Here is a 13,313-nt window from a genome sequence, read left to right as displayed (position 1 = left end):
GACTAGAGTAAGTATAATTAAATGTCGCAAAATGTGCAAAAAATAATGAAAAATCTAACCAGGCAAATAGTTAGTTTGCCTGTGTTGTTCAATACTTAAAAAAAACCCTTTAAATTATTTAGTATTCTTCTTACAGCAGATTTTAATAAACTCTTTCTACAAGTGTCAGCCAATTGACGTTTTACTTTTGCTTTGTATAAACACGCTTTGTTGCGAAATGTGTTACTTCTTTTTCTGCACTTGTGTCTCATTACTGTTTTCATTTATGTTTTACTGCACCGGTGTTGACATTTTTCGTTTTTATTTATTTATATATTTTGTGGTTTTCAATTTTGCGCCACTATAATGCGTATAACATTTACTATGCTATTTCAGTAAATATATAATTTTTTACAATTATTCAGTTATTTATAATTTTTAGTTTTTGATATGGACGAGATTGTGCATTTCAGTATGACAGTTATTTTCCAAATTGTAATTGTTGTACAATTACATAATTTAAACATTTAACAAAGACACGCAAAGCTCACGAAGTCTTGCGCAGTTTCAAAAGCTACTTCAATAAAGAAATCTTCGTTTTATGAGAGCTTCAAATGTAACAGCAGCAGCCTTTCAGGCGCAATTCGCTTGCCGGTTTAAATGTCAGCGAAAGCTCCTTGTGTAAGCTGCTTGACGCACACTTTTCGCATTTCGACGCGCTGCAAACTGCAAAGTATATTAAAATAAATGAAACAAACACGTAATATTATATTTTTTACTGTCATCGCTTGATTTGCCTTAAGTGTTTTCGTTGATTAGCTTTTCATAATGTGTTGTTTAAATTTTGTGTTTAGTTTTCTTTTAATTTTACTTTTATACGCATGTATAGTAAATATGAATATATGTATATATGTATAGATATATATATATGTTCATATGTATATTGCAGTTAATATTTATTATTATACTTATGTATGACAGCTACTGCATGCTACGGACACTGAGAGAGTGAGAAATTTGTTAATTTGTTTTGCTTTCCATTTATTGTTGCTTAAAAAGTTAAAAATGTTCATTCAGTTATTGAGAACTACCTAAATATACACATGTATAGATATAATATTTGTTCGTGTTTACTTCTTTGTTGCCTTGCTTGCTTTAACATTATTTTGTCTTCCTTAACACACCACTTCTTATTAGTAAAGTTTAATTACTCATATATATGTAAGTATGTATATATATATCTTATTTATGTTCTATTAAATTGATTATTATTATTATTTGTAGTTTGCATTTTTGCTGAGTATTTGTTTTTGGTTTGTGTTTGGTTTTTTGTTTTTTTTTTTGTTGGAAAAGGCAAAAATTCACGAGAGCTTGCACTTTCGCATGAAATTATTTACATAAATACATTTAATAAAACAGTTTTCATACATACACTTAGTATTTAGTTATATATATTTTGCATGCTTTACGTTTAACACGTTTAGTCTTTTTTGTTTGTAAGTATTACCAGAGTAATAATTTTTGCATTTAAAATATATTTTGTGAATTGTTAATATTAATATTGTGTTTTTGCAATTTCGTTGAGTCGCGACGGTCACATTGTTGGTGCAGAGCTTTCACTAAAAAAGCTGCCACGTGCACTTCTAGTGCACAAAATTCATTAAGACCTAAGATTGAAGTGATCTAATACTGATAGAAATGTAAACAAGTGAAAGCTTAAACGTGTTTTGCAAGTTTTGAAAGGTTTCGCTTTCGAATAGAATAGAAAACTTCGTTTGGAATTGTGTGAATTCATAAATACCTATATTGAAGTGATCTAATACCGTTAGAAATGTAAACCTAAAGCTTAAAAGTTTTTTGTAAGCTTAGTTCATTTTCGCCGTCGAATAGAATAGAAAACTACGATTGGAATTGTGAGAGAATAAATGAGATATGAAAGCATTCACTTAAATAATAAAAGTTAACATGAAATAGAATCTGTTCCGTTAAACTTTAAAGGCAGTATCAAAAATCAAAGCTTTAAGCTCAATTGCAACAGAACGTGTTAGATTTTAATGAGCGCTTGAAACACTAGCCGATTGTTTTAATTATATTTTTTTTATTTTTTGCAGTTTTATAATGGCACAACTTTTTTGTTTTCGTTTACTAAATTTTACTTGCAATTATATTTTCATTAAATATTTGTCTTATTTGTCTGTTTAGCTATACCCTTCACTAATTTGCTTTATTTCTGCTTTCACTTATACTTATATACTAAACATTTGCTTTAATTATTATCTGCTAATATTTTCAATGTACACACAGATTAAATTTAAAATTCTAAAGACACACCGAGAAATGTTTGTTGAACTTGTTGGTTATTATCTTATATATGTATTTTAAATTTTAATAATATATTATTTATAACTATTATGTGCATTAACTTCCAATAGCTAACAAAAACCTAACTAACTAGAATGTTTTATAATATGCCTATTCATATGTGTCTATTTGCAGGTGTTTGTATTATAAGTGTTCCCTTAATACTAGTATTAAGAGCTTTTTTGGGAAATAATTTTTAAAATAAATATTATATAACATACATATATAATATATACAAGTTTTAAAATGTCAAAAATAAGTTTATTTACAACAGATATACGGTATTATACTATATAAGCACATTGAAGAAAAAGCTTTTAGTTGTTAGAAAAAAAGCTTTAAATGCTTTGATTTTAAATTTTTATGAATAATTAATATGAGAAATAGTTGAGATGTTTATTATTATACCACAAATTCCTACAAATAGTTGTTGCGCTTTCGAAAGCACCTAAGCTTTCGAAAAGTAGTAAATTAACAGTGATGCAATAATACTAGAAAATAATGTTACGCACGATATTTGTGATGCATATTTGTCGCGCAAAATACTTTACAGAACACTTGTGGAATAGCGACCCATATCAGTTTTATTGACAGTACCTTAATGGCCGTGATTTTTAGTTTTTACAGCTTGCTCGCTATAATGGCAGCTTATCGGAGGCTGTTGGCTAGCTTAGCGACTATGCTTGTACGCTATGTTTGAACGGTGAAAGTTGGCAGCATTCACTTGGCCGTGGTTATACAAAATTTTAAAAGCTTTCGCTTGAAAAGCTTTAGTGGCGGTGTTGTTAAACTTAATTAGCTGCGAAACTTCTTCAAACAATTTTTTATAGTGAAAGCACGTTTATGTATATATATGAAATAAGCTTTTAATTTTGTGAAATTTTCATTGTGGTTTTCGTTTTAAATTCATTTCGATGCTGGTAATAAGTGGGTTTAACTTTACCGTTTTTTTTATATGAGTATGTCAATGAAAATTTATGAAATATTGCTTAAGCGCCTAAAATATGTGATTTTCAAAGCTTTTTTGGCGTAACCTTTCTTTGTTACAAAATATATTAGCATACCTTTAGGCGCACGCTTCACATTTTTTGCAAATGTGTTTATTACTGTGCACTTGAGGCATCAATCGTCGCTAGAACCTCAAACATTTGACGCGAATTTTCTTATATCACGTCGCGCAATGTTCTACTTTGTTTCTGTCGCAGCAATTTTCATAGCAAACATTTTGTCGTATTTTTTTGTATGTCAAACATAAATTTCCAATTTCTTACAATACGCAATGTTTTTTGTATGCTAAAAAAAAGCCGTTGTTGTAGCGAAATAAAACAACAAAACTATGTATGTAAATATGTACGAGTATGTGGCGAAAGATGAGCGCTGAGAGGAACACATAAGTCGAATATATAGCGAAAATCGAAAAACGAAAATCATAAAGAAAAAACACAAAGTGATTTTTTTTGCAACATAATATGTTTTTTTGTTTTATTAATTTTTTTTGTGTTGTAATTTGGTTTTTGTAATTTTTGTTTATATATGATTTTTTTGCTGTTTGCACAATTTGTTTTTGTTTTTTGTAATGAAAATTAGTTGTTGAAGCCTATTTTTGTGTTGTGTGCGACCATTTTTGTTGTTTGCCGTTGCTGGCTTTATGCATTTGTATATATGTATTAGGTGTTTGTTTGCTTGGCGCACGCACACAACGACAATGAAAATTTGAAAAATTTATTAATACATAATAATTATAATATTTGTTGTAATACAATAACTAAGTAAATTGTTAATAGTAATTAATTGAATTGGAAAAATGCCTACATAATCACCCGCACGCGCACTCACATACAAATACAATTGATTGATTTTCTTCAAATACCTACTACATTACAATATTACATACATATTTATAAATATTTATAAAACAAACAACTATTACATACAATACCATATATAACTATTACTATGCATGTAGTAAAGTGAAAATTTGTTAAAAGCTAAGTGAGAGAAACATTTGTGTTATACATATATTATTATATAAATATATATGTATATGCATATATGTAGTTGCTTGTTTTTTGTTTATGCCATATATGCATATGTGTGTGTTGGATAATATTTGTTTATAATTTTTACTTGTTTGCTCTGTTCATATATATATATATATATATATCAATATGTATATATATATGGATAAAATATATGTATTTGTTTGTGTTGTTTATGTATGTGTGTGTGTGTGTGTAATAGTACTTATGTGTGTATGCATACGTTAGTGTTTGGAGTGGAGTTGAAGTTGCGTTGTGTACGCTTAGCTCTTAACAATTGCTCAACACATACGTACAGATGCGCCGTTAGGCATGTATGTGTGTTGGTTTGCATAATACTAGCGCCAGCGCACTGTATAGCTTAACTGTGAAGACTAGCGCGAAAGGCTGGCAAAATTTATAACACAGTGGTGCTCAAAGTGTTGGCGAAAATGTGTTAGAGCAGAACATTTTATTTATGCTGACTGCAATGCAAGTTGAAATTTATAAACAAATTTAAGTTTATAAGCAAATGCCTTGTCTTCGGTTTTGTTTTTAATTTTCAAGCATTTATAGTATTATATATTTAAATAGCGCATAGCACATTTACAGTTATTTGCGCTTTGCCTCCAACGTCGGCTGTCTTCACTTATAGCTTAGCCACAGCGCCTGCGCATATGCTACAACGCGCACAAAACACCACACACACACACACACACGGTTTGCTTCCTACTAAAGTGCTAAATGTTTTTTGTTTTGAGTTTTTCGTATTTTCAAGTTTAATCATTTGCTTCACTAACAAACTATACAAGTATTTGAATAATGTTTCTTATTTAGCTTTATGTATTTATATATGTATGTATGCATTTAATTTGTTGTAATTTCATATTCTAAGCTTTAATAAATTAATTTGAATAATTGTTATTCAATCACATGGTGGGATAATCGTTAAATATCTTTTTAACAATTCTTTTTTTGTTTTTTTTAATTATAAGTTCAATGCTATACATTTACATTTATATATATATATATACGAGTATGTATATATGTTTGTTAGCCATTTGCTTTCGCTAAATATAATATTTGAAAATTTGTTGTTTTCTATAGGCCTTTAGTATATATGCTATTAGAAAGTAAAGTATAATTACAATTTTATTATTGTTGCTGCTGTCTGCGGTTTCTGTTTTTTGTTGCTGTTTTTGTTTCTGTCTCAATTTCTGCTTCTGTTTTAATTTCTGTTTTGTTTTATTTCTGTTTTTGTTTCTATTTCTGTTTCTGTTTCTACTTCCGTTTTTGCTTCTATTTCTGTTTTTGCTTTATTTCTGTTTCTGTTTCTATTTCTGTTACTATATTTGTTTCTATTTCTGTGTCTGTTCTATTTCTGTTGCTATTTCTGTTTGTGGTAGTGTTTACTTGTTTATTATTGTATTACATACATACTTGTATTTGCTACACTGTTAAGCATAATTGATTTTTGATTTTCGTTTAGTTTTGCTTTGCTTTTGCTGTGGTGCATATTTCTATAACTTAATTTAATTGTTTTGTTTTTTCAGTTATGCATTTAATAATAATAAATATTCTTGCTGTTTAAAGCGTTTAATGCTATTAGGCTATTGTTTTTGTAGTTGCCGGCGTATATACGTATGTATGTATGTATATAGAAATATTTTAGCTACTAGTTGTTGCTGTTAGTTAATTGTTTGTTTTATTTGTTGTAATTGTAATTTTTTGCTTTTGGTTTAACGGTAAAAGCGTGCGTGTACATTTAAAATTAGATTTTTACTGCATTTTGCTGGCTATTTTCGGCATATTTTTGTTGACAAATTTTTGGTTTGCATTTCTAACGGTTTAATTATCTTAAATTGCGCTTAATAAACACTTTCGTTTTATGCGAAACTTTAAAAACACACATACTATTTATATAGACATAGATAAGTTCGGAATATTGTAAAATACTACTGCTTAGTTTTCAGCCATTAATTGTTTAAATTTAAATTTAAATTTAAGGTTTCTGCTTGACGCTTACTTTTTAGATAAATATTTTTTGTAATTTTTTTTTTACAGCTATTTTCTGCTTCCTGCTATAACACACTTGCTTAATATTTTCCTTAACTTTTTCACATTTCAACGCTTTTGCTTCGTTTAATGCTGAATTTGTTGTTGTTTTGTCTTATTGTTTTACAAAATACTTTGAGGAGCACTGGACGTGATAGTTTTTGTTTTTTGTTTAAGCCTACTTTGTTTTAATAAACTTTGTTAAAAAAATTTTATATGCTAAAAATGCGTAAAATGAGAATTTAATTGCGATTTGCTTTTTTATTTAAAAAAAAGGAGAATGTTGTTGCTTATGAAATACTTTTTAATTTATACTTAATTTTTTTTATAAATTATTTAGTAAAAATTATGTAATACGGCAAATTATTTGATATTTTAATTAAAGCAAACATTCAAAGCAACAAAAACACGCTGCAAGCGCATTTTCGTATTTATTTTAAATTTAAATCTGCAATAAGCTGTTTGCTTTTTGTAATATATTAATTATTGCAACACATAAAGCTTAAACAATTGCAGGTTAAAAATGTAATTTAATATACATAAATTAATTATTTAAGAACTCTATATAAGAATTCTGCATTAAGTGCAGTTTCGTGAAATTTTAATTTACAGTTTAAATTTACATAGCGAAAGCGCAAGAATTTCACAAATTAATTATATTTTAGCCGAAATTCAACTCTTATTATATTTATTTTCAAAAACAAAAAATTTATAATTTCATTTAATTATTAAATTTAATTTATTTAAAAAAAAAAGATTTTATACAACTATGCCGCGTAGCTTTCGCCTAAAAAAGCGCATGAAAGCTACCAAGCATGCCAAAACGTCGCAGCTCGCCAGTGCTTTCGTCCAATTGCAGCATGTAAGCTTTAGTTAGCAAAGCTTTCGCATGCTTTGCAGCTTTCACTTTAAAATTCGCAAAGCTTCAAATGAAATTTGCAAATTATTATGCAATAGCTTTTGTGTGTGTATTTTTTTGTTACTAGGCCTAATTTATTTACGTCTATTATTATTTTATTTATTTATTAATTTTTCTTTTTTTTTAATTAATAAATAGATCACATTCATGGTTCTATTTTTCGCATATCCTTACTTAGTTCACATAATTTTTCTTTTAGTTATTACTTAGTTATGTTTGTATGCGTGCTGATGAATTGTTATTGTTTGTGTTGTTTGTATGATCTATATACGAAATATGTACGAAAGTTTATTAATGATTTTATGCTTGTTTTTGTTGCTGTTATGTGAAATATTTTTGACTGACCCAAATGCGTGCTTTCTTAAAAAATGGAAAATAGTTGCAAACACCTAAAATCAAAATAACTTTATAATTAGAAATCTACAAACTATATTTGAAATAACTGCAATACTTAGTTGTAACTCAAATTGGAGATCTTTTGCATAACAATGTGTTAGTATAAAAAGTATGAATTTTAAAAGCTTTGAGGTACACAATTTTTTTTTTTGTTTTTTTTTTTGTAATTTTGGTGGGTCGAAGGGGGTAGCGCATAACGCATATGCAAGCTAAAAGTTAAACCAAGTAGATGAAAGCTTTCACTACACAAGCTTCAAGATGACGCACAAAAAGTTTCGTGAAAGCGCAATTCTCTCAGTTTTTATTTACTAAAGAAAGCTTTTAATATATATAATAATAATAATTTTTAAAGAAATATTTTATGAGATCAATACTGCTAACGGTAAAAAAAAATAGTAAGTTTAATGGAAATTTTGAAATAATTTAAAAACGGTTGCTACGCCTGCACAAAAGCGCATAAAGTAATTCAAGTTAATTTAATTTGCAAAGTTTAATGTTTTTGTTAAAACTTTTTTAGTAAAAAAGAAAGGTTGAAAACTTTAATGCTTTTTAATTTAAAAATTATTTACTTGGCTTTGATTTAAGTTTATTTCATGTTATTAAAATGCAATATAAATTAATTTGAAAAATTTAATTTTTGTATTAAAACTTTTTTATTAAAAAATTAATTTACTTTAATGTTATTAAAATATAAAATAAATCAATTTTTCAAATTTGAAAAATTACATTTTTTTGATGGATATTTAAATTTTAATTTTTTTAATTTTTACAATTTTTTTAAATTTATTTTTTAAAAAAAAATTTAGTAATTATAAAAAAATTTACTTGGTTTTGATGTAAGAAAAAACAATTTTTTAACTAAACTTATTTAAATTACGTAAAGAAATCAATAAATTAGCATGGAAGTTGCTTGCGAAAATTAAAAATAATAAATTGCAATGCCTTGAAATATTTATTATATACTTTCATCAACGGTTACTGCGGTCATTGCTCCGCTGCGCTTAAACTAACGCCAAAGAAAAACCTAATTCTTTCAACTCGCTGGTAATGCCGTCAGTGTGTAATTTTGTGTATTAAATGTGTGTATGTTTGTTTATGTGTGTTGTTGTAATTATTATTGCTAAGCTAATTTACTTAAAGTTAAGTTTTGTTACAAACTAATTTTACTGCACTTAACACTAACTAATGTTATATCATACATAGATGTGTGTGTTTGTGTATTTATGTATGTATTTGTTTGTATGTATGTTTGTTTGTGTATTGCGCTTATTAGTATATCCATTAATTATTAATATATTACTATATAACACAGATGACTTTATCTTTTGCTTTCATTTCTTACACGCCTTTCCCGCTCTTGTATTACCTTCCCTTTTTTTGTTTTTTGTTTTTTGTTAGACATATTATTTATATATGTATATTTTTTACATTTACTCTCTCTGCTCAATAAATATAGACTGCTCCTGTACCGTGTTTAACAACCTATGCCTTCGTTTTGCTTTCCTTGCTGATTTTTGTTTTCGGACCTGCACACATACTACCTTACTTGTAATTTGTTTTGTCCTGTCCTGCTACATTTGTTTTCACTTCATTTTGACGATTTGTTTGCTTTTGCTTTAGTTTTTTTTTTGTTTTTGTTTTTGTGCTGATGTGTGCACACCAACACCGTGCTTACAAATATAATTTTAGATTTTAGATTTAAATTTTTGTTTTTGTTTTCAGTAGTTTTTTTTTTTTTGCGGCTTATAAAAAGTTTGATTCTCTTCTCATTTGCTTACATGTATGCATGTATGTGTATGTGTTTGTGTGATTATACTGCTGCTATTTCTGCGAAGCCTATTGGAAATCTCTATAGTTTTGCTAGTAAGTGGTTCAGAGTTGATTATTTTTGTTATTGTTGTGTAGTGAAAATTTTCAGTTAAGCCGGTGTGATTTCTGCTGTTGCTTTGGTTTTTGCAAATTTTGATTATTAAATTGTTTTTGTAATAGTTTGCTGGCTATTTGAGCTGTGGTTTTGCAGTTTTCTGCATTTTTGCTGCATTTTTGCTGCCTTCCCCTACTCAACTTCTCCGTTTGCTTACATATACATATATATTCTTAACTAGGCTAACAGCTACGCTACACTACACTACTTGCGCTATACTACTACATACACGCATTTATATTGATTGTATTTATTGTTTTTGTTTATAATTTTTTCATACATAAATTGGTGTATTGTTGTTGCATGTGTGTATAAACTCAAGTATGTGAAATAAGTTTTGATAATTAACATGAAATTAGTTGTTTTAGTTAGATAAATGCAAAGTAACGGTATAAATGTATTTAAACGCCGATACCTGTTTATAATTTGTGTAGTGAATGACTGGAAAATAATTTGTTACTGACCTAAAGTGATTTTAAAGTCAAATGCGTAAACTCTTAATGTTTCGTTAGCTAAATAGCCTAAATATTTTTTATGCAAGTTTACTTTTGCTGTTAGTTACACAATCTTCAACAAAGCATTAAATTTTGTCTGTAACCTATAATACAATACACTTCAGTCTTGCCATAAAATATGCCGAAATAGTATAAAAATTTATATTTTTCAAAATTTTGCCGTTACTCACGCAGTTTATTCAATTTTATTTAGTAAATTGTAATAAAACTCTAAAAAATTAGAAATCAAATTATATTCTTACAAGTGATGCAGCAACTATGTCATTAATTAAATAAGCAAGCAACAGCTGCTGAGTATTGCCAGCGCAGCGTTACTAATTTAGAGCAACAACAATTTTGCACATTTTTCAGTAAAAAAATTTAAAAAATGCGGTTGGTTTGAAATTCAGGTCTTAAAATATCAAATTATTTATGGAAAAAAATTATTAAGGTTTTTTTATATCAAATTTTTAAACAAAAAAATTTAACTTATGAAAATTTTAAATAAAAAAATTTAAACAAAAAATTTTACTTATCAAAATTTTAAATAAAAAGTTTTACTTAACAAAAATTTAAGCTAAAAATTTTGCCAATAAAAATTTTAAATAAAAACTTTTAAACAAAAATTTTTACATATCAAAATTTTAAATGAAAAGTTATGCTAATTAAAATTTTAAACATAAAATTTTACTTATCAAAACTTTAAACAAATTTTTTGCTTATCAAAATTTTAAACAAAAAATATTAATTATCAAAATTAAGAAAATAAAAAAAAATTAACAATATTTTCAATTTTGTTTATAAACCATAATTTGCAATTTTGTTTGAAATTTTTTTTGGTGGAATTTAATAAAACATAAAAAAATATGTGCCAAAAATGTTACCGACATTAAATAATTAAACTATTTTTATAAAAATATTACGTGTTTAATTTTATAAAAATATTAAATTTTTAGTTTTATAATAATATTAAATTTTTTAATTTTATAAAAATATTAAATTTTTTAATTTTATAAAAATATTAAACTTTTAATTTTTCAAAAACATTAAATTTTTTAAAAATATTTTTGACAAACTTTTCTTTACAAAAACCTGTTAATAATAATAAAAGTAAACGCAAATAAAAAACAGAATTTTAAGACACAGCAACTCAACAACCAACCGCTGCACTAAACCACTACTTTATGTTAGTATACAAACTCACTACAAGTGTTGCTCTTGCATGCGTCGGCAGCATTATGAACTTTGGCGACTACTGCACTTTTCTGCTGCTGCTGCTGCTGCTACTACACTTGTTTATGCTTGCTGTCTAACTGCTGCACAACTCAGCTGCAACACTTCCAGCGCTCACATTATTTTTATTGTTGTTGTTTTATAAACTTTTAAACTACTACTGAAATGTTTGCTTGTGGCCAAATAAAAAAAAAATTTTTAATAATAACAAAAATTTGTAATTTGTGTTTATACCAATGTTTTTTATGTTTTTTCTTTAATTTAATTTAATTTAATTTAATATTAATTTGTTTCTCTCTTACTACGAATTAGTTATCATTAATTAATATCACATCGACTTTGTTTTTGCGTTTTTGCTTCGCATTTTCTTAAAGTTTTAAGAGTTTCTTATTTGCTTTTTGATTTTTTTTTTTCAAAATTTTTGTAAGTTTTTTGTTTTTGTTTTGTTTTTTGAAAAAATCGCCATTAAATGTTTTCATTGCATAGAAAAAGGAAATAAGTTAAACAGTTTGTTTTCTAGCCTGCTCTACTGCAGGCCTTTTGTTTGTATGTTTGTTGTTGTTGTTCACGTAATACTACCATAAATACAGTGTTGGACGCGGCCATAGGCGTCCGTTGCTTTGTTATACTTCTTGCTTTTGTTTTTGTTATAATTTTTTTTTGTTTGTGTTTTTGTTTTAATATTTTTTTTTTTTTTATAAATTACAAATATTATCTTGCTTCCCCTAAACGAATGCAGTCTTCCAAAAATAGTAGCCACTAATTTGACTGCTTCTCGGCTTACTTTGTCAGCGGCTGTGCACCGTTTATGCACATGCTTTTTTGTTTGTTTGTTTTTTGTTTTTATGGATGTATGTGTGTATGTAGGCCTGCAATAATGCTACGAACACGAATATATGTAATTTGTCTGCATTGCAACTCCAAGTAATGCTTTTGCTGCGTTAGCCGCACCGGCTGCCACTGCTTCGATTTGCTTTGCTTTTTAAGTTTTCAGTCCAAATTAAGCTTCTGTTAACTGCATATGCAGTGTGTTGTTGCTGCTGCTGATATTTCTACTGTTTAACGCTGCTTTGAAATGTTGTTGCTGCTATTATTGTAATTCTTTTCGGTACATTTTCATTTGCATTTATTGCATTTTATTGTAGTTTTGTTTGTAACCGTTGTTATTGTTGTTTTTACTGCGTAATTGTTGCTCTATGTATTTCTTGTTGTAGCATAAAGAAAATCGTGTGTGTTCCAAGTTTATTACATCTTTTGGGATTTGTTGTGAAAACTTTAGCAAACTACGCGCTTTGCTTGCTCACTTTCTCAATCACTGCTAACTCCTCATTCTTTCCGTTATGTAAACGTTTTACCATTTTGCTTTTTGTTATTGCCTCTTTCGACTTCTTCTTACTTTGTTTTGTGGTGTTCAGTTAAAATAATGAAATTCGGAGGGATTGTTGAGAAAGTAAAGTATTCTCGTTATGCGTTGTTCCTGCTTTTGTTGTAGTAATTGTTTGATGTTTTCTTCTTTTTAGTTGTAGTTAAAGCCACGCCCATTTAATTATTACAAAAAAAAACAAAAACAAAAACATATATGTATGTGTGTATGTATGTATGTATAGCACATAAATTTGCTAATAATACGCAATTGACCAATTTCTGATGCCCTTCGTTCCAAGTCCTGCCATTTTGTTGTGTATTTTCACCACCTTTTTGTTGTAAATTTGTCGTGTGTTTGCGCGATGGAGCATAAATGAGATCTCTGGATAGGTAATGTATGCATACATATTAAAAAATAAGAATTCTCCTCGCGCAAGCAACCGCAACTGGAACAAGCTGCAACAAGCCCGCTTACGCGCACTAATCGCAGGAGTAGAGCTTGTTCTTGGTCAATGTGAAATCGGGGCTTATCAAAATGGTATTGCTGCGTGTTAGATTTCTGCAATGAA

The 13,313-nt window shown here is 27.7% G+C and overlaps 1 protein-coding gene across 2 annotated transcripts in view; it reads right to left on the bottom strand.

Moving 5' to 3' along the window:
- Positions 1–315: 315 nt before the first annotated feature.
- Positions 316–13,313, bottom strand: part of LOC106622584 (uncharacterized) — a 28,913-nt gene continuing 15,915 nt past the window's right edge. For both annotated transcript variants that reach the window (XM_014241806.3, XM_036360866.2), the window contains exon 4: positions 316–13,303. In XM_014241806.3, the coding sequence (XP_014097281.1) occupies positions 13,225–13,303 (79 nt within the window). In that variant the 3' untranslated portion in view covers positions 316–13,224. The remainder of the gene's footprint in view (positions 13,304–13,313) is intronic.

Source organism: Bactrocera oleae, chromosome 6, assembly GCF_042242935.1.
Source record: "Bactrocera oleae isolate idBacOlea1 chromosome 6, idBacOlea1, whole genome shotgun sequence".
Taxonomy (NCBI): Eukaryota; Metazoa; Arthropoda; class Insecta; order Diptera; family Tephritidae; genus Bactrocera; species Bactrocera oleae.
This window is presented reverse-complemented; position numbering and strand designations above follow the sequence as displayed.